Raw genomic sequence first — 23,101 nt, 5'->3', positions numbered from 1 at the left:
AGACTGTGCTTTGGTTAAATATTTCATCAACTAATCATGAAAAACTTTCCAATAAATGAAATGAGATAAATAAAAATCAAAGTTTTAAATATACTTTTCTGGTTTCTTATTTTTATCTCATTTTGTTTCACAGACTTGTATATTGGAATTACTTCTATTTTTCACTGAACACTTAATAAATATATGTATTGTATAATATGCAATAGAATGAATGCCGTATACGTAATTATATACATATTTGATTGGTATATCTATTATTCAAGTATTCTATTAATTATCTGAACAATATATCTACATACAGATTGCTAAGTTATTGAGGACTAGATACGTATTTGGGAACAATCAAATAGCGAAGATTATATTGGATGAACATGGATGAGCAAGGCCTTTAGCTAATATAATAAACACATACTGATGAGCTATTGAATTTGAAACAAATAAGACAACATTTTAGAAATATATGATAAAGGCAATAGAAACGATAAATAGAAATTTATTACGTGATTAGAAAATTATTGTTTATTTTGTGTCTTCTACATATTACCTATGGCTTTCTTATTTATATATAAGGATATATCCAAGAAGGTTTATCCATATTGTATGATATATTTATCTTATAAAATTGAGTTAGTTTATCAGTAAACTCTCGCACAATAACTGCAACACATGGATAATATGTAGTTAATGCAGTCAACTTTATGTAATTGCATCAAGTTGCATGTTCAGAATTTTTAATTGTTTGCTAGTTTAGTGTCTCGAATTTTAAATAGTTTAGTTTGCTTAAATGTATTGCATTATCTGTAACCTGAATTGGAAATCGAATAAGAAACAGACATACTAAGATATCGAAAAATTTAACAAGTAGACAATGGTTGTATTTTACAGAAAATTGACAATTCAAATTTGGATAAAATGTTGGTAATTTATTGTAACGTAAACTATGATATATCAGATTGACTGTAAAAGTAAATCTATGAATTTATGAAATCTATGAAAAAAATCTATGTACGTACATTATTAAATAATGTATCATAGATGATACTGCTATATGTATATTATTGTTATATATATAGATAAAACTTATGTCATATGTGTTCTTAGTATATTATGCATATTTTTATATATACCTATTTGCGTTATATATCGTCATTCTGATAACAATATCAATAATCTTGCAGCGTATATAATCACTATTTTGTACCCCACTCCTTTTATATGGAAGTACGGTATGTTGTTCGCTGGAAGTACGGTATACCCGCCTAATGTAATGACGAAGTGAGTGGAATTGAAAGGTAGAAAGCTTCGCTATACTTAAGAAGGCGGATCGAAGTTCTGGATAAATAGATTCTTTTATTGTATGTTATTGCAATTAGTAAGAGCAAATTGTTTTAAATATGAGGTTTTTTAGTAACTATTGTAACAGCAATGTCCGTTTGATTGGAAAAACTGTAATTATAACAGGTGCAAATTGTGGAATTGGGAAAGAAACAGCTAGGGACATATATAGAAGAGGTAAGAATATTTACACTATTTATGTTATTGACATGATATATAATTCATTTATATAGTTACGAGATAATTTTTGAAATATTACATTTATAATTTTATACATTTTATATAGTTAATGATGTTGTACTTGTAACACAATTAGTACATTATATATGTTATATTTGCATTTAGTATCTTATGTTATATATATTGTGTATATATATATTTACTTATTTATGTCACGCGTTTACTACGTTACATATATTAATATTCCACTTTAGTTATGAAGAGTTTAAACATTTATTAATGCCAAGTATTGTCATAAGTAGATCATATATTAAATGTATATATGTATTTAATGACATAAGTATCTTGTTGTAACATTTAAATTAAACAAGATATATTGCATACAAGTTATTACTGTTACTAATATTATCAATATAAGTGTGAATGTGATAACAGATTCTAAAATAAATTCTCAGTGTTATGAATAAATTGTAGATGTTTATACAAATTTATATTCTTATGAACATCATTAAAGATATAAAATTTAGTCTCCCAAAGATTTTTTGTGTCCACTGAATATCATAAGGAAAACCATCCTTGGGATATTTTATATATTTTTATATATTATGAGCAATTTTTGCATTTGCATTTTCAAATTTTTTTACCTATAAATCTACAAAATAATAATTCCATCAAATGTATAATTTTGTTTATTACAGACATTTAATTATTGAGAAATTTCAAGGGAAAATATCAACTATAATTTGTTATACGATAATATCTAATTATTCATTTTTCCAGTTAATATATTTCTAATAATACTGTCTATTACAATGTTACATGAACAAGTAAGAAACTCATGACATTTATATGTATATATATATTACATGCACATATATGTATATGTATAGGACAAGGTTTTTGTATGATCATGATATAGAGCTTTACAAATTCAGACAATACATATATATTTATATATATATGTTTATTTAACTTTGATTTTGTAGTTAAGAAATGGAACCTGGTTTCTATTTGGTATCAATTTCTCTTCTACTTTTATTCTATATGTGCTTCTAAGCCATTCCGCTACTTCATCTACCCACCAGGTATTTAATCTTTCCTATATTCCTTTCACATATCTTGCACATTTTTTCTTCTTCTTTTCTTCAATATCTATTTTCCATATTCTTTTCCATATTACCTCAATTTGTCCTAGATTTGCACCTTGTCATAAGACTGGTTTTCTCTTTCCATTAAGTCCTTAGCATATTTGTCTTATAAGACAAATTTCATTATTTATTTTAATAGATTTCTATCCTCTTCTTTATCTTTTGTACTATTTTGATTTAATTGTACTTATTCCTATATAATATGTGTAATAAAATATATATAAATCTTTATATAATCTACATTACCTTAATATATTATATATATTTTGTGAAGGTCATAGATTATTTTTGTAACACACAATATAAAATGCCTATCGTTCTTTACAGTAAGTTACATAGGTAAATATATAAAAAATTAGATTATATTACATATTAGGAAACACTTTTGACACCACATTTTAGATGAAAACACATAGAAGACTATAAGATTGCACAAAATGTTAACAATTTCGCATTTCCTAAAATGTAGTTTAACATATATTATTTAAATATTTAATTTCTTCACTATTGTTAATCTTAATAGTGAGAAATAAGAGTCAATATCGAAAGTGGTATATAAATTTTTTCATAAATTATTATTTTATAATTTTGGTATAATACCATTATTGGATTGACGTATAATAAGTTTTAGGTTACAGGCTTCCGTTGAACAATTATATTATTTTACATCAAATACCCATCGAATATGAGAGATACTAGGACTAGATACTTTAGTAATTTATAAAATTGACGTACAAAATTTAGCTTGATTCGTTATTAAATTTGCTACTGTTATGCAAAAGAATTTATTAGCACTACAGTACTTTATAACCTTTAACTAATAGCAGTAAAGTGTAACTAGTAAAATTTCACTAATAGTATTTGTTTGATTGTCAAGAGAATGGTGAGTCTTTATATACATATATGTATATGCTCCTTTATTAATATATTATTTATTATATATTATTAGTATTATATCGTTTAGAATATAATGAGAAGCATATTTATTCAAAGTAGTTCATTAAAGATTACTTTTTGCATTGTTAAATCAATTTGTCACACCAAGTTTATTCAAGCTTGGATTATTATAGTATTATTTTGTTTATGATTACTAGTGTCATATTTTTTAAAAACTTGAAGGTAAAAGAATGAAATATTTATGTGAAAGAATATTTTTGTTTTTTTTTTTTAATTATAATCTATTATGATGTTTTACAATAATCTACTTTATTATAATTACTCTAAAATTAGAAACAATATAGTTGAATAAATAAATATTATATTATCGAAGACTGAATGAATTTACATTATAAGTATTTATACATAACTATTTGTTTTAAGTTTATTATATTTATATATTATATTTGTGTTATTTTAAGTTTAGAAACATTTCTAGGAATTGGACCATTTAGCAATCATGACAAATTTTGTTATTCGATTCATCTTGTTGAGTATATTATGAATTTGTGTGTGATTAGTTGTGGAAATTCGTTTTTTCGTTAAAAATTTACTATAGTTTCAATAAAAGACATAAGATTAAGTGTATTTTGACACATTTATGGGTGAAAACATGTGACTGTAATTACAACATTCATTCTTTATAAATACATATGTATGAACAGTTTGATTAATACATTGTTATTGTGAATACTATTATTAATATCGCGTGAAATTTCCTTGGAATATACCTGAATTTAATATATAATTGCTCACAAAAGAGATTCAGACAGTGTATAATTTTGATTGCTAAGTTCTATAATTTCAATAAATGTACAAGAATCAATAGAAGTGTATTACATTATGTTACAGTATTTTTGATAAAAGTTTATACATATTTACACATTTTACATAAATATTTATACATTACAAAAAACAATTTTCAAGAAAATACTTTTAATATGGGGATTTATGAGACTTTTAAGCTGTTCCAGAATAACGTTTCAAAGCACAAGGTATGGATTGTTCAAGAATCTTTTCTTTGTAATTGTGCACATGTTTTACATGTTCCCTGATCTTAAATCCTATGAAACATGTATCGGAGGAATTAGATTGCAGAATTAACAGAATGTTAGAAATGTCAATAGAACAATGAAAGAAAAACATTTGAAAGAAGAATGGAAACAAGTCAGTGTTGATTATTTAAATAAACTAATTTCCATTGTGCCAAAATGTTTACACCATGTCATCAAACATATGGGATATTCAACTTAATATTAAATTTTAAATATGAATAGTCATTATTAATTTTAATTTTATGTGTATAACTTAGTTGTTGTTTAGTTTTATGTGTATAATTAGCATTAGTGTCCAAAACTTTTTATGATATAAAGATTCATTCTTTCTCATTGTTTCTTTTTAATGTTTAGACGACAATAAATAACTCAAAAGACTTTTTCTGCTGTTGTCTATATAGTGCAGTTTAACATAATGTAATACATTTTTGTTGGTCCTTGTAGATTTACTGAAAATATAGAGCTCAGAAATTAAAATTGTATGGTGCCCAGATCTTCTTGTGACCTACTGTATGTACAATTTCAAATGCAGTCAAATATTTAGTTTATCATTTCTTACATCTAGTATAGATTCATTATTTATAATCATTATATATTAACGTAACTAAGTTATTGTTATATTGTAATCAATATGAAATTTTAGAAATATTTTTAATGTTACTAAGGCAAAGTACATGATTCAATAAAATTATTATTACCTAGCAACAAAAAGAGTAATAAGAACAAACTTCTTATTAATTACCTATGTGTAACTTTTTTATGTTATATATTTTTATGCACAATTAAATTTTTGTAAATTCAGAGGCACTGCTACTGTTAAATTATTTTTATTAATGGCGATGTTTCCTGTGAACCTTATAACTAAACTTTTTATTCTACAAAAAGATTGCTTATTAACTAAAATGTTATACATTATACATACAGTACACTTACGCTTAACCGGCTGCTATAGGATTGGACTCCTGGCCGGTTAATCAGACATGTTTCTGTTATTATTTCTAGGTAGTTACAGAACAAAGATTAATGTCTAAGTATATCAATAATTTCTATTGTACATACCTAGTATATGCATATAAACAATATTTATAAAATATTATTTTTTTTTTTACAAAGGAATTGGTAATCTTTTGCTGCTTTTTTGGTTTAATTTCGTCTATCAATCCGATATCGCGCCACTTTTTAAAAAATAAGATATCAATTGCAGATGAATTTTCTTGCTGCTCAATATATCTCATCGTAGTTTCAAGTGCAACTTTTCTTCCTGCATGACTCACTCCTTCATTCTTATCTGCACTCAAAACCTGAATTATTTAATTCCTCACTTTCCATCAATTCTCCTTGTGTAATTGTCTGTAATAATTTTGTTTGTCTCTTTTTTAGTTTATAATTGAAATTATATAAAAATAAATTTGTATCGTCATTTTATGGAAGTTGTTCATATATTAATTCATTCAGCAACAAATTCACTATTTATATATTTTCTACGTTTAATTATAAAAACAATAACTTTTTTTAAAGGAACGGTCATTTTGATTGGGCACGTAGGAATAGGTATACAAGAAGTGTCGATAGGTTTAGTGTTAATATCAGGTGATAAATAGAAAGACAAGAATACCTTCTGATAAGAGGATCGTAAGTTAATGTGCGATTGTTCTTTATATTATAGAGAACGTATATAGCAATTAGGGATATGGTATAGCTTAGAATACTTTTTGAAATATACAACTGTTTTAATCATAACTTATTTGTAGTTTGTATTATACATTACATACACGTATTACATATTTATATTAACAAAAATAATGAGATACCTTTTATTTTTAGGTGCTCGAGTGATTTTAGCATGTCGTGACATTAATAAAGCAACAGAAGCAGTGAATGACATAAAAGAAACTACATCAAGGTATTTGAAAATTATTTTTTATTTAAAAAATGAACTTGAAATATACTTCTTGAAAAAAATGTTTCCTTTTAAATTAGAGCAGCGCGATATATTTTATGCTTATTTCATTATTGTTTAAATGGAAATCTAAATTCTAATAAATTGTAGTGGTTCAAAAACGCACGTATTTAAAATTAATCGATAATTTAATTACTTAGTTGTTTTGATAAAATATTGTATATTTCTCTTGTCGTTTAACGTTTTACCTTGTAACTCCATTTTTCGAAAACCAAATTTTATTAAAATTTTATAAATATTAAAAAGAACCAAACCTAGAAAATTAGCCAATTGACAGCGAAGTCTATTTCCCTCACTCTTCTAATGAAAACATGTCCTTAACAAATCAGCTCTTTTCGTGTCCTTAGACCCACCCATCACCAGCTTTCCTCCGCCACAACATCGTCACTAAACTTTACCGATTTTTCATCTTTCGAACGGTCAACATCTCTTTATCGGGTTTCTACCCTTTGATCAGTTGCCTACTTAATTTATATAAAGTTGTTAGAGGAAAGTGTAATTTATACGTGTCAATTCAGTGTATACTCAATTGTGACTATTAAGTGCATAATAAAGTGTAATACGACTCAACCTTCTTGTTTTTATAATCTGAGTCACAAGTTCATGTGACAGCCTCATCAGCAAACTCCGGACTCCGTTGCTCTTCGATGTATCGTAAGGGACAGCGGCGGCCGATAATTGTTTACACTTTCGCGTCGGTGACTCCTTTGTACATTAGCCGTTCGAACGGTTTCGACTTCTGTGTGTTCCGGAAGATTCAAAGGAATCAAAGGAATCATTGTACGTTTAACCCTTTCGCTTCGGGTGCTCAACCTAACCCCATATATCAGGAATACACCAGTGCCATCTGTAGTCTTGTAAATATGTAAATATGTAATATATTACCTGCAATTTTGTAAGCCTTTTCATATCAAAGATGTAAATTATACTTATCATATTGCAGCAAAGATGGTTTTATTATTGTTTTATTCAGCACAGTTGTTATTTAAGACTTAAGAAAACATTTATACATCAATCACGCCACTGTGCGCATTTGTGGCGCGCACCTCCGTACAGAGAGAGCACTTAGGCGGGCTGGACTGCCGAAGCGAAAGGGTTAAACATTTGCAGCTGAGGTGTTTTTCACTCGGGCGAGTCAACAACTCGAGATGACTTTCCGCATACTTGGTAAATCTCTTACAGCTTACAACTTAAAATGATTTCATATACAAATTAATATAAATTATACAAATTACATAACTTACATGACTTACATAACAACGAGCAATAACATAATAATCTCACGATCAAACATCCCCTATACCAGTCCTTTACAAATTGGTAACCCCGACGTGAGTTGAATACGACTAAACACAATCCTCTACATTGGTGACACTGTTACGCAAAAATGACAGGAAAATAATAATAAAAAAAAAAATGTTGGGTTCTTGAACCAGAGTCCGAGATACCTTCATTCTGTAATAAGAGTACAAGTTTACGATTAAACCGTTACCGAAAGACTGAAGCCTCGATCAAGACCCAGTCCTTCTAGATGTTCGCTTATCTTATGCTTACGTGTCGAATTCATATTCCTTTGTTTTGGGAGTTGGTGTCGTGTGCAAAGCGGTTCAGGTTTCCTGAGTCGGTTGTAAATATTTGTTGACGTTACAACGCTGACCTGCGAAAAGTGAACATTCACAATGACGAGTAGCAACAGACAACTTCGTACAGAATTCAAAGACTCAAACGGTTCAAGACTACACTGGGAGTTCCAGAATGACGAAATGGGCGATAGAACGCCGTCTCAATGCTATTCGGATATGAGGAAGCTCGTCCCCTCGTCAGCCTTCAACGACTTAGTGCTGGCGACCTGGAAGAAACACCTCCCAGCGATACTCAACAAGTACTGACTGCGTTGAGGATAACGGAAACGAACGCCCTGATCAAGGTGGCCGACAACATCCACAGGAGGCACACCGGAAGCCGGAAGCACCCGAATCACAACAGCCCGGCCTCTGTTACTTCCACGCGACGTTCCAGGTCCGTGCGAAGAAGTGCCATTCCCCAGGCACCTGAGCAGTGATTATTTGTATAAGCGATTATTCAGGATATTGACGTCAACAACGTACATTAATATTTTCAAAATCAACGAGATAAATAATTATAAGATAGATAATTATTACAATTATGTAAATAATTGCCAATATTTTATATTTTTAATTAGAAAAAGCCTACGTGACCTTGACCACGAACGGTTGCAGAACATGTGCGTGGTGGGTCTAAGAAAAGACAAAAGGGATGCGAGAGCAGTCAGAGAGTGTGAATCGAGAAGTCATTGTGCTGTCAAGAGAGTGTGGTCCTCGTGAGAGAGAACGTTGAATCCGTTGTGGCGAGAGTTGCAAGTGAACCACTGAATTAATCTAGATTATAGCGCGTTATTGTGACTAGTTCATGTTAAACAACCATCGTTCTTCTGTCTAATCAACATCTGTACAATCCATACATTCTAAATAAATCATAAATATCAGAATATATAATAATAATATATTCCGCGATATTACACAAATGCTTCGATCCTTTTGCTTGATCGAATTAAGAAAGAATTAAAAAATATGTCAGTTATATGAAACATAGGATTTTGTTAAAAATACATTATTTCTGTATGAGGCGATATGTTATTCAAAGCTATTTAATATTGTTTCATACAATCTTTTCTATGTTTTATAAATGTATATATGTTTTTTATGACTTACTAGGCACTAAGTTTAAACTTGGATAACAATTTTTAAAAGACAAATTCACAGTTCGTTTTAAAATTGTTTATCATTGTATCTATCTATTGGAAACATTTCCTGAGTCACTATTTTATTCCATTCCATAAACACTGTTATATTGGATTTGTTAATTTGGTTATATAGATTTATTGAAGCTGTTACACTGTTTAAAAATTCGTAGCGGAATTCGAGAAGTATTCAATTTTCTTTTGTATGTATTGTTGTATTTACTGTTCAATGTACTTTATAAGATTTATGGTGCATAAAATTTCAGTGCCAGTGAAAAAAACCCTGAAGATAAACCAGGACAATTAGTAATTTGTCAGTTGGATCTCAGTAGTTTAACAAGCGTTAAGAACTGTGCACAGCACCTTTTAAAAACTGAACCGGCCATCCACATATTAATTAATAATGCAGGAGTATTCTTGCATCCATTTGAAAAAACTGAAAATGGTTTCGAGACTCATATTCAAGTGAATCATTTGGCACATTTTCTTTTAACACTTCTACTGTTACCAAGAATAGTAGAATCTGGACCAGGTTGTAGAATAATTAATGTTTCATCAGCTGCACATTTGGGTAAGTAGCAATAATAATAGTTATATGATTAGTTGAAAGCCAGAGAGAGAGAGAGAGGGAGAGAGAGAGACTAGCATTTTTGTAATAATTACATCTTGATACTTCTTATTAAACAATAATAATAATAATTTTTTAAATAATATGTTTTATTTTAAATCAATCTTGACACCATAAAAAATATTATGTGGGAGCATGCGAATCGTCTGGTAGAGTAAATATTCAACCATATGTTTGTTAAAACAATTTCTCGAAAATCATATGTATTCCTTTGATGTCTAATCTTATTGCATCTTAAACAATACACCCTTTTTTTGATAATTATGTTGTTTGCACTATTAACAAAATTGTAAGGCATACATCAACTAAACTATCTACCTAAACCAGGCAAAGACCCATACCAAACAGCATCTTACAGACCAATATCGCTACTTCCTGTGTTTTCAAAAATACTAGAAAAAATAATATACGTCCGCCTAAAACCAATAATAGAGAAGGAAAAATTAATACCAGATCACCAATTTGGATTCAGAAACAAACGCTCCACGATAGAGCAAATGCACAGGCTCATTAATGAAATAATACTAGCATTAGAAAACAAACAATACTGCACAGACCTCTTTATGGACATCGAGAAAACATTTGATAAGATAAACCACGAAAGCCTGCTACAAACAATCAGAAAACAATTCCCGGAGCAAATATACCAATTAATAAAATCCTACTTAAGCAGCAGAACCTTCGTAATAAAGATCAAGGACGCATACTCTGAAGTTAAAGACATCAAGGCAGGGGTTCCGCAAGGAAGCGTCCTAGGACCAATACTATACACATTATACACGGCCAACATACCAATAACTATCAATAGAAAAATACTGACATTCGCGGACGATACAGCTGTACTAGTCAGGCGCACTAACCCAGAAACAGCAGTCACATTACTACAAGAACACATCACAAAAATAGAAAAGTGGCTGCAAGATAAACAAATAAAAGCAAACCTCAACAAATGTAACCATATTACATTCACATTGCGAAAACAGACGCTACCAAACATCCTACTGAATGGCACGCAATAACACAAACGAGACAAGTCAAATACCTAGGACTCCACATAGATACACAACTCACATGGAAACAGCATATTAAATCAATAATAGACAAAATACAGACAACAAGGAGACAAATGCATTGGCTAACAAGTCGAAAATCCAAACTAAGCATAGAAAATAAACTAAAAATATACAAAACAATCATACAACCAATCTGGACATACGGAATGCCACTATGGGGGATAGCAGCAATGAGCCATATAAACAAAATAGAGACATTACAAGCAAAAATTCTTAGAACAATAGTAAACGCCCCATGGCACGTTAGAAATGAGGATATTCGGAAGGATTTGGGAATATCAACGGTCAAGGAGGAGATTAGCAGACGCGCGCAAAGGTACAGATTAAGAATAGCAACACACCCAAACCGGCTGGCTGCAGAAACGATCGACACAAGCATAGAAAAAAGACTAAAAAGGAAACACCCAGCAGATCTCACAAAAGATATAACCTAACAAACACGAAGATGGTACCCCGCTGGGGGTAACCATCCACATGCTATGTATATTTGAGCTATAATATTTTACCAAATATCCCACTGGACAAATTGTAAAATTACAATAAATAATATAAAAGAAAAGAAAAAAAAACGTGTTACCAGCAAAGGTAGTAAAAGAAATAATAAAAAAATATCGAATATATCGAAGAAAACTTCAGGTTCTGACCTAATTATGGGAAGTGATATTCCAAAAGAAATGATAAAATCTACAGAAACAATAATGACAAATACAGATATTTTCTACGTAATGACCAGGAAAAAGAATCAAATATTATGGAAATTACTCGTATGATAAACGACGATAGTCAAGCTTGCAAGAATCAGACAATCGACTTACTTTATATAGATACTCGAATTTTACTCGAAAGACTTAGGTTGATTATCGAAATTCAGAACCAAATATGCGGTTATTGACTAAGTATATAAGATAACGAACATCCTTACAAAATGAAGCACTATAAAATTCTTCTGTTACGGATGAAGAACATTCGGTCTCCATCTACACTCTTTAAGTTCCTTGAGAAGCACGCAGAAAAGAGAAATGTTTTTCGTATTAAATCATTTATCTAAGAAAGGAGACCTAGGCTCGTGTTAAACATCCGGAAGGATGGTTCTCGGAAAGGAACCTTACTTTTCCATAAGTACGCAATAAACTCTAGATCCTACCATAAAATTTTCAGTGTTTTACAGTACATAAGGAGCCGAAAAATTATACCCATTGGACAAATCACCACAAAGTGTATCCGTTAAGAGCTACTTAGTATGGCTAGATCGGGATAAAGTTCCCTTTTGATCAAACGTTAATACTTTTTCGCAATAATGTTGATAGTTGGATATATTGTTGCATGTTCGGATAATGCTAGCGATCCCATTGGTTGATCCAAGTAACGTTTCAAATCCGGGAAGACCCGTTAAAGCATAATTTTTTCGATTGTTAAAGTCGGAAAATAGGGTAAAGCACCGATTCTCAGAAGAATCAAGCGCTTATTGAATATAAAAGGCGCAAAATACGGAAGACAAAGTAACACGTGTTTATTCGATATCGCCATGTTGGATATAATTGGCCCGTACGCTCACGTGCGGTTCGTAATGCAGGGAGATATTGTTACCCTCAACCCTTCCCTACAAGTGCTAAGAAATTCTGATGTTTTAACTTTAACAGATTTTCAGTGAGAATATTGGCAACAATTTCATGCGTGAAAAAATATTGTACATCGATCAGTCTCTCTTAGATCAAATTTTTGAAGGAACAGTGCTTGATAAAGACCTCCGCCCTAAGTATCTTCTTCACATCACCAATAGTTTCTACTCTTCTCACCTGTAAGAGGATAAACTTTCTTTAGTTCGGAGGCACATGTCGTTTCTACAGTAGTCTGGAAACGTTCTCTATGCGCCTCCTCGTCGTTTGAATTCTGAATAAATAAGTTTTGATAATTTAAGTCAAGTTTTAAAATAAAATTATCTGTACCCATTTCTTTCGTTGAGTATTTAAAATTATGGATATTACGTCTCGTCTTTAAATCATGTAAAACATAAGTATGGTAAGAGGCTAACAACACGTTAAGTATTTTACTTCCCTTGTATTTCCTTGCCAGTCCTTTGTCCGTACTAATTATGTCCAGAAAAGTAGTTCTCCCGTTCTTTTAAACGTATATTTTTTATTTACTCTAATGGGTACAATCCCATTTTTACTTAATGTATCCAACAAATATGTTCCCCCACGATCAGTTTTAATACCATCCCCAATGCGGTAGACACGGCCCATCTAACAGTGGGTCTGCGGTGTTTGTAAAGTTCTTGTAGCTGGTGATTACGCGAGGAGATATTGTCTGTGTCAAGTTCTCGTTTTGAATGATTTCAACGCTCACTCTAGGAAGCGGGGAAGCCTCAGAACAAACGTTCGCGATCGAACGCTTTCGGACTGGACTGAGAACCTCGGGTTCCTGTTGAACATGGTGAAACGAAGCTCGGTAAGCACCTGCGTCGGGTGAAAGGGGTGCTCCGTGATTGATATTAGATGGGTCATCCCTGACGCCTATAGGCGATTGTCGATCTTGAGAGTAGCTGAAGAGATAGAGACCCGTTCCGACTACTTCGACAACCATATGGTGACGCCTCAGGGCGTCTTCCGACCCGGAATGGTTCTCATCTGCGGAAACAGTGTTGATCCAAAAGGAGACTGCGTGCACCTATCACCAAAATGGCGTCTGAAGGGTAGGGACGTCGACCTTCCGGGCGGTGACTGTTGCGGACGCTTGGGGGTAGAACGTCTCTAGAGAGGAGCTGGACGTGGATGAGGAGACGGTCCGTGATGCCTCCATGTCACTGTAGTTCTATATATCGATGGATCGCTGAGATCACTGAGCTCAGAGTGCGGTGCGTTTGAGCTCGGTGACGATTTTAGCAGACCCGGTGGAGGAGTCTCCGTGACGAGGCTGAAATTTCCGTGTCGAACGTTGCCATGGTCTGTACCGCGACGTAGCGAAAGTTTGGGCTTGGTCGGATCTTGTCCAATCGGTCGACTTCGATTCCTGGGGACGTCCATATAAGGTGATGACGAAGGAGCTCCGCTCACGGACTCGTCCGGTGACGGAAGGAATGGACCCGATGCTGCTTTGAGGGTCCCTTCCGCTGTATCGGTTCCCTATCCTACCTAAGCTAGTTTACAATGCAATTGTACTATTTGAAACGTGTCTTTTGATGATTAAATATAAATGATATTTGCTGAGCCACATTCTCACTGAAAATGTACTTTCCGGCGAGAGATTGTACCGCAGATCGTCATAAACTTAACGAGTCTAGTTCCATCGTTACTCGTATTTGTAGTCGTATCTCACATGGTTTTATTAAATTTTGTTTGCCGAGTCGTCGCCATGAATCCCTGTCCAGCTACCATTCACTCTTTCGTTTCCTACCCCGGTCAGAGCCGGTGTAGGGTGACGGGGAGCCCCAACGTGAAGGTGAGGTGAGTGGTTTTGACAGGCATGTGATTTAAGCTGTTTTTTAGCTGTTTTACGCTATAGCTGTCAATTCTTACGTTATCATTTAGGGGTTGACTCTATTATCTGTGCGTCGATATAGATAGGAGTTGATTTAGCAGCTTTAGTTGTTGCTGGGATTTGTGGTTCCATAGTCATTTCTTCTGAGAGCGAACTGAAGGAATTGTTGAAATTAGTTTTGTATCGCAAAGAAGCGAATGAAATTTCGATATGCGAAAATGGAGTTAAGTTGAGTGAATTATATTAAATAATAAATGGCTTTCTGCATAAAAATTCGATAATATTATATTATACTGTGTTTTTATACTATCATTCAAGTTAATTCAATAAATTAATATAAAATATGTAAATTATTTATTTATTACTGTATACCATTATATTAAAAGCAAATTAATTGTGGTTCTTCCCATATTTTATATTTTTATTATGATTGATAAAATATTTGCAGTTGTATGTTTATATGATATTTTCGTTTCATTTCTAACTATAAAACACATAAAAAATGTTTATACAAAGGACTTGCATAGTTATCTATATTGAAGGATTGAGGTATTATATTAAAGCCTGTCTTGTTGTTACTTCTAATAATGTTTAACTTAAAATATGAAACTTATTGATTTATGTAAGTTATTTCTATACATACTACATCATATATCATGTTACAGGTGGTAATATACATTTTGAGGATTTAAATTTGGAACATTCTTACTCACCTGTTAAAGCTTATTGTCAAAGTAAGCTGGCCAATATTTTATTTACTAAAGAATTGAACAAAAAGTTAATCGGTAAGTAGCAGAATTATGCTTTTAAAAAATTATTTGGTTTAGTAATTATATGGTAATTTTAATTATTTCCGCTCTAAACGGACTGATTCAATTGTGTTTAAAATAAATATTTCATCCGTAATTGAGAAGCGAAGAAAGAGAACATTTATATATACGTTACTATGTTCGTAAAGGCATCGAGATAATAATAATTAATAAAGGTATAATGTACAATGTACAGAATGTAAAAAGTTACATATTCGTTATGGTTTCGGCAGATGATTCAACACCTTTGGATCGGTGGAGAGTTACAAACTAAAGTAGCCGCAAAATTGACCTAGACCTTCAATTTCAAGGACAAAATTTTTTCATTGTAATTACAGTGGTAATTCACACCTCAAATTAATCTAAATGTTCGACTTTCGCTAAATTATGTACTTGCATCCCCGATTCTTTTCCTGCCAAGGTTGCCCCATTATCATTTTACAGCCACATCGCTCGCGGTGTGTTGCGTTGCGTTGCGTTGCGTTGCGTTGTGTTACGTGAGTGACACAGCGTAGGTTGTAGGTCGTAGTTTGTAGATTAATCATAGTCTGTAACTCACAGTCACACGTACAGTCGAATGTATTTCAGTGGTGAGATTTGTTTTAATGAAAGAGGTTGATTTCTTTTAGTGAAATAAATAATAAATCATTTGATATAAATTAAATTCTTTCAACGAAATTATTTAAAAAATTAACAAAATGAATTTGAATAAAAGCACAAAACTATTAGTTAGGAGAGGTATTTATCCATATAATTATTGTATGTATTGTAAGTAATTTCATTTATTCATAAGCTATTAATGTAGGTAATTGCACAAATATTTTAAATGTTTCTAAAATTGTATAGATGTAAAATATAGAATGCAAATAAAAAAATATAGAATACGAAAAAGATACAAAATACGAATGAAATGTAGAATATGGACGAAGTACAGAAAATGAATAAAATGCAAAATACAAATAAAATATAAAGGCAGTTTAACAGTCGATATTATCACTATCATTCGTTTCATAGAGTCTAAGAATATGAACGAGTTCCCATCGTTTTTTTTTTTTGTACATACTATTCTTGAAAAGTTGTAGCATTTCGTTAGTTGTAATAACAACGTGCATTGAGATTTCTGAAATCTAATCGAATTCTGCTTAATGCAGTAACCATTTTTGGCTTCAATTTGTTCCGACCTCTCGTTTGTATTTCGTTCACTGAAAAAGAAAAAGATCTTCCTATATTTATTATCCACAAGCACAAAGTTGCAAATTTGGAAATGTTTTTGTATTTGTATCTCCCACTGGAACCTCTTAGTTTGTTAATTTTATTTCAAAATTGTGAAACATTAAGTTTCAGGTCATTTTGTTCTTCGGTTTGTGAAAATTGGAATGCTTAAACAGTACCACTCATGCAAACACTTTTGTTTGCCATCTTTTGTTCGAAATTTATTAAAAATTTAATTTAATTGAGTTTTGTGTCGTAAAATGTCCAAACTAACAGATGGCCTTAAAAAGTTATGAAGAATTTAAAAAATTGTATTGACATTCTTTTAATTTCGAATGACAATCTTTTAATGATACCGTGGAAGATGCTTTAGTAGAGTGCATACGATTTGTAAATTAAAAATGTAAAATCAAAAAATTCAATTTTAACCAGATTTTTCTGAATGTGAACCGTTATGCGATTGAGTGGAATTTGGTATGGGGCGGTGGTACAAGATGCCGTGCGCGAATTAAGCTTTCTTGCGGCTCTTCAGATCCTTTTAGATACGACTAACGCACTTATACGTAAAATGTGCAAGTGTTGCACCACATTTGATAAATTTCAGGCCCTCTAGACTGTAACGATTTGACGCTCCGTAACGCTCCCAAAAATTCTCTTTTGGAATGCTCGCTCCATTCGCATGATACACAAAGGATTATTGTTCGCGAGTGTTGAACTGCCGGTCGAAATAATTTTAGTTATCGAAACCTAGCTGATTCCTGATGTCCAGTGTCCTATTTCTACTTCTCTCGCCATCCGCCAGAATCTTTTCGCACCTAGTGACATTCCTTGTCGCTATCCTTGTTCGGAGTCGTTTAAGCTTTAGTGTTATTCCTAAACATCTGAGCATTCCATTTGCTGCATGCTATGTCCGCATGTCCGCATATAATTACTAGTTCTGTTTATACTTACATCTTTTTACGCATTTTCAGCAGCTGAAATTCAAGGCATACACGTATATTCTTTACATCCTGGAGTAGTGAAAACAGAATTGTGTCGATATATGGATGCATCGTTTTTTCGAGGTATGACATCAATTGTAAGGTTGATCCAGCCTTTCATGAAAACTGCCGAACAGGGTGCTCAAACGACTTTATATTGTGCTGTAGACGAAAATGCAGGAAAAGAAAGTGGTCTATACTATGAGTAAGTTGATTAGATATATGGAGGACATTTGCCCTTATAATGTGGTTTCGTATATCTTCACACTCATATTGTCATATATACATATTTTATTTTTTTCATTATTTATTTAATCGTTGCTTTTTGGCTGTAAATGGCTTCCAGCTATTAGCCCAACAGTCCTACATAATCTTTACCCAATACGACAATAATATTTTTCTTTAACGCTTTATTACTTACTTCTCTAGTTCTTATTATAACTAACTTAACCTATTTTATCTTACTGTTATTGCCCGTTTTCTTTGGTGCTGTTTCCTGCTCTTACCACCTTCTTCTCTCCTCCCTTTCTCTTTATCCACAAAGTCTCCTGTACGTATCACCTCACATTTCTGCCTTTGCAGCTCTCCGCCAGATATTCTATCGCCTCTTTCTACCTCCATGCATATTCCACATTCTTATTCTCATTTCCACATCTGAATCTTACTGTCATGAGTCTGTTTCTTCCTCTTTGTCCTCTCTCTCTCTCTTAGATAACGCGGCATGCTTTCTGTACTTATCTTCTTGTATATGGAGTTATACCTTCACCCCCCTCCTGTCTTTCCCTTTTTTCCATCTCACCCCTACCCCTCATCTTCTCCCCCATTCTGTCCAATTCCCAAAAACATTCCTCCACTAGATCTGATACCCGATATCTGACTGCCCTCTTTAGTATCTTGTCCATGATCTTCTCAATCTTGGTCTCCTCCACCAGGATGTAGTTTAGCGTTCCTCTATCCCAGTATACCCTTGATATATTTTCTCTTTATTCTTGCAATCCCGTTTTTTTCGTACTGCATCCAAATTGCGACTCCATACACTAGTACACTCTCCATTTTATGATTAGAACATCCTCATTCCCCTGTCGAATGATACTTTAAATAGCCTGTCTCTCCAGTATTACGTCTTTTTTTATTGCTATCATCGCCCTGCTATCTCTGTCCGTTTGTGTCTTTACATCTTGCAACTCCTCTTCAATATGACTCCCAAATTCTTACTTCTTTAGCCTCCTTTAACCTTTCTCCTGTTCAGTTTCACTCCTTCTCATATTTCTCCTTTTCCTTCCTCTTCTCTCGAACAACGTAGCATTATCTTCGTTTTCCTCGTGCTCATTGTGAGTCCTTTCTTCTCCAGGTACTTTCTTAGTCTTCTGAACACACTTGTCACTCCTTCTTATCTGTAAAGAAGATGTGGTTGTTAACCTACGTGGATGATATCCCCTCTTTCCCCTTTCTTTCTCAAAGCCTGCTCCATATTCAACAGATATATGTTGAGCAGCATGCGACTCTACCGTACACCCGTTGTTGTCTCAAATTCCTGCATTTTTCCTTTTCCTGCCTTCATCATATCTTCGTCTCCTGGTAGATTTCCGTTACTTTTCGCCTCAAATTTCCGTTACTTTGCACCTTTGCATCCCAACTTCTCCTCCAATCTGCTCCTACCTATTCAATTAAAAGCCACCCTCTCTTCCTGCTCTCTTCCTTTAGCCTTTCATTAAGGATGTTTGCATATATTTTGTACGTTGAACAAAACATGTACGAGTGTATGTACACTACTCTGCCTCTTCCATTCTTTTCGTTTTGTAAGTGGGGTAAATTATGTTCGTCCATTCCTTCGACAACCCTCCCCTTTTCCAGATCTTGTTCAATTTTCTACAGATTTCTTCTCAAATCTCTCTCTGCATGAGTCTTCAGGCTTCGTTCTCATCGTTTTATCTATGCCTCTGCTCTCTTCGACTCTCCTAGTGTCATGATCGCTTCTTTCGTTACGCTTTCCCTTTCTCCGACTAGTCACTCTTTTTGATTTCCTTCCTTTATCTCTCCTGCCCCTCTGTTCCTTTTATTGCTCCCCCTAACTGTACGTGATTCGAGTCCATCCATACTCCCTTGTTAGCCTGTTAGCTCATCTGCTATCACGTAGCCCACTATCCAGGCTTTTTGTTGAGACTTGTCCTTTGCTTTTCTTTCGTTCCATTTGCATTTCTTTCTTTCCCACTCTCGCGTTGAAGTCTCTTCCTATCAGCAACGATTCTTCCTCTTTCTCCTCTATGCCTTCCTCCATCGTTTTCATTGTTTCTTCCGTCTTCCGGCTCTACACCGTCACCACTCTACAGATTTTCTTGCTGAACCTCCATATTCCTAAATATTCCATATTTTGATAATATTATGATAAATATTCCATATTTTCTGTTTCTTTCAAGTGTTATCGCGTCAACAGGACTATGCCCTTCCCTCCTGTTCTCCCTTATAGTCGAAATACACTACTTGGATCTTGCCGGTAGTTTATTATTTATGTTGGCCGTCTTCTCCGTCTGCGTCTGCAATCTGCGTCTCCGTGAGCCCTACCAGGTCGAAATCCTTCATCTCCACACCTCTCCTCATTTACTCTCTTGGCCCGCCATGTTCCATATTACATCTCCATTCCTCTCTTTCTTCTCTACCCGCCCCTGCTTCCTTCGCCACATGCCCCTTCTATCATGTCTTTCAGTTCTTTTTCCCTTTCATTCCAAATTATTCGTCGGAAGTAGCGAGTTTATTACACGTCCTTGACTGTTGAGCGCGGAACAAATTAAAATTCCAAATTCTAATTTGTATATTAATGATTTAATATTCCAACTCAGAAATATCTTTCTTCACGATCGTCGTATTACCGACAAAGAGTCCACGTGTTTCTTTTATGTGTCCCAGACGGAACCCATGGCAAAATTGTATAATAGCGTAAAGATAGGCCTATACTTATAAGAAGTTTCTAATTACAGAATTCTTATTTAGTTCTTTATTATGGTAATTTGAATCTCTGAGAGGACATTGCCTTTCTTTGAAAATTTTTATTTATTTCTATAATATATATTTATCTTTTAGCAACTGCAGAACAGCAAGTCCCTCGTCAAAGGCTTGTAACGCTGAATTAGCAACCCGATTGTGGAAACGTAGTTGTGAATTGCTCGGTTTGCCATCGGAAGTAGGGTTTCAAGAACTACTAAAAACAATCAGTGATGAAGAAGTTGAACAATAAAAATATGTTTATATAGAGAGAATTTATACAAAAAACGAAGGTAATTTACAGAAATTATTTAACTATTTCATGAACGTTAAAATTGATTCGATGTATGTAAAATAATTTCAGATATTTAGAGACCAGATTCTGAAGATCAAGTCGGAATGTCAATAGTATCATATGATTGGAATGCTTTCGATTACAACATTCACATCGTGAGGTCGCTCAATTCATGATTGAAATGTGTTTCATGTAGTGTAAAAGACAAGAAATAAGGAACGAAGTACGTCTATAACTATGTCTCAAGTTACAATTGAAATTACAATTTACTCTTTCTTTTGTGTATTTTAATTGTACGTCTATCGTTAGTTACGGGTATACATTAACTGTTACGAATGGTGTAAGATGTTACATTTCATATTTCTGAAAATAACAATTATTTTGACAATAAAATAATTTCGTTTTAATTATTAATTTTCTTTAATACGCATTGAACTATGTTATTTTCTTATCTCTAATAAGCTTGTACAACATTCAAGAACAAGGACTATTATCCAAAATTGATTAAATGCAATAATTTTTTAAATTTAAATATATCTTATTCTCTCCTTTTCTTAAGGTCATATTCCCTGATATTTTACTCATAGTAACGTTTTTTTTTTAAACGGAATGACCTTTTTGTGTTTATCATTAAAAAGGTGAGATTGAAACGCATCCAAACATGTCCCATGACATGATCATAAAATGATCTTTGGGATAGATACGATTATGGTGAATAGATCATGAGAACCACTGACAAAGATACAATTTATATGACTGAAGGAAGCAACTCGGGATGCAGAAATCTGTTCCTTTCCTTGAATGTTGCGAAGAGAAAAGGTACCCCGATTAAGTAAATATAGTAGTAAATATAAATAAAGTAAATATAATAGCACTTGGGTACTTGATATTTTCCAGCTCACTCGAGTATTAGGCTCCTCAATAACGGTCCGCTACAATCCTATTCAATAAAATTTATAATAATTCTCCGAGCACAAAATGGTAGGTACTTTGCATTGCATTCTTCTCCTGAAATCGCACACATTGTGTCTTAAACGTAACGCAAGAGGAAACATTAATCCTCTCTACTCGGAAATTTCATAGGGCGGTTTTCGATATGCTTTTACAGATTTCCATGAGTAAGAAGGTTTAATGCTCAACCTACCATTTCTTTTGTAAAATGTCGCGCGGGCTTGTTTACGTGTCTGAATACCATGGTCTTCTTCACGAGCTAAGCTTTTTTCTTTTAAACGTGGGGAAATCCTCATGGATACCCTGCCGCTTCTCAGAAGAAGAGCGGGGTAGTGTCAGACTTACCGATTAAAACCCCACGGTGGCCTACCTACCGCTTAACAGGAGTGCCCCGGGATCTCTTTCCAATTGCTGCCGGAGCACTTCCGCGTCTTCTCCCATTTTGAGGAAGCCATTCTTCTGATCTAGTTTGGACATTGAAAGGGACTACACCTCTCAACGCTATCCGCTGGGCCGTCGTGCAAGTGCGAGGAGATCCCAGAACCTCCTCGGCGTGACAACCCCCATGACCACTTAGGGCCACTATAACACTATATATAACATATATAACACTATAAGAGCGAGAAGTTCTCACCCTCTCCTGCTTTGCCCGCTCCTTTGCGAGCATTACTTCCTCGCAATAGGAACGGACCGCGAAGAACTCCTGTTACCCGCTCAACATCGCTTCCACGACTGACGAGGGGTTCAAACTCTCGCCAATCGCTAGTCGCAGGAAACGGCCGGAGGCCTCCCACGCCGGACAAAGGTCCTCTCCGCAGTGGTGACAGGTGTTCGTCTCCTCTCTTCCAATTCTCTACTCACCGAATACGCCATGCCCGGCGAGCTCGTGCGTCATCCGGAAGGATAACGGGAGCCCTTCACGGGCTCGACGGTCCGACCTAACGGTCCGGTGGCCACGAGCCTGATCTTCGGCGAGTCGGTCGGAGCGCCACTGCTCCCATACCTCTCGCCTAGCTTCCCCCGAACGTCTCGGGCTGCCTGCCATGCAGGGGAGGAGACCCCGCCCGAGCCCAGGCCCCTAAGATTTTCGTACGCCCGTCGGAATGTCAAGGCCTGGAACTCGAACGAAGGAAACGCCGCCAGGATAGACGTCGACGCATAAGATACCGTCCGGTATCCCCTTATGATCCTGATGGCGGTCGTCCTACGCAGCATCCTCAGCAAAAGCAGACTGTGACGACGCGTCATCAGATTACCTGCTCACATCAGAGCCCCGTACAAGATTCGGCAACGGACGACCCCCTCATATAGTCGGCGCACTC

The 23,101-nt window shown here is 34.0% G+C and overlaps 2 protein-coding genes and 1 long non-coding RNA gene across 4 annotated transcripts; 2 read left to right on the top strand and 1 right to left on the bottom strand.

The window, feature by feature from the left end:
• Positions 1–1,382: 1,382 nt before the first annotated feature.
• Positions 1,383–21,236, top strand: LOC122574484 (retinol dehydrogenase 12-like). 2 transcript variants are annotated; one of them, XM_043742140.1, is made up of 7 exons: positions 1,383–1,512; positions 6,479–6,557; positions 9,642–9,946; positions 15,219–15,338; positions 17,549–17,759; positions 20,633–20,826; positions 20,898–21,236. In XM_043742140.1, the coding sequence occupies exons 1-6, from the start codon at positions 1,395–1,397 to the stop codon at positions 20,784–20,786; spliced, it is 987 nt and encodes a 328-aa protein (XP_043598075.1). In that variant the 5' UTR covers positions 1,383–1,394; the 3' UTR covers positions 20,787–20,826; positions 20,898–21,236. The 2 variants fall into 2 exon arrangements, with proteins under 2 accessions (XP_043598075.1, XP_043598074.1); XM_043742139.1 differs by having other exon boundaries at positions 17,546–17,759.
• Positions 2,461–3,545, bottom strand: LOC122574486. Its single transcript, XR_006319072.1, has 2 exons — positions 3,264–3,545; positions 2,461–2,856 (listed from the first exon to the last, which is right to left on the bottom strand). It is a non-coding gene; the product is annotated as an uncharacterized LOC122574486 (long non-coding RNA).
• LOC122574485 lies at positions 7,674–9,616 on the top strand. The gene is made up of 3 exons (XM_043742141.1): positions 7,674–7,781; positions 8,369–8,633; positions 8,818–9,616. The coding sequence occupies exons 2-3, from the start codon at positions 8,401–8,403 to the stop codon at positions 8,957–8,959; spliced, it is 375 nt and encodes a 124-aa protein (XP_043598076.1). The 5' UTR covers positions 7,674–7,781; positions 8,369–8,400; the 3' UTR covers positions 8,960–9,616.
• Positions 21,237–23,101: the final 1,865 nt, after the last annotated feature.

The sequence above is a fragment of the Bombus pyrosoma genome, linkage group LG13 (genome assembly GCF_014825855.1).
Source record: "Bombus pyrosoma isolate SC7728 linkage group LG13, ASM1482585v1, whole genome shotgun sequence".
NCBI classification, from domain to species: Eukaryota; Metazoa; Arthropoda; class Insecta; order Hymenoptera; family Apidae; genus Bombus; species Bombus pyrosoma.
This window is presented reverse-complemented; position numbering and strand designations above follow the sequence as displayed.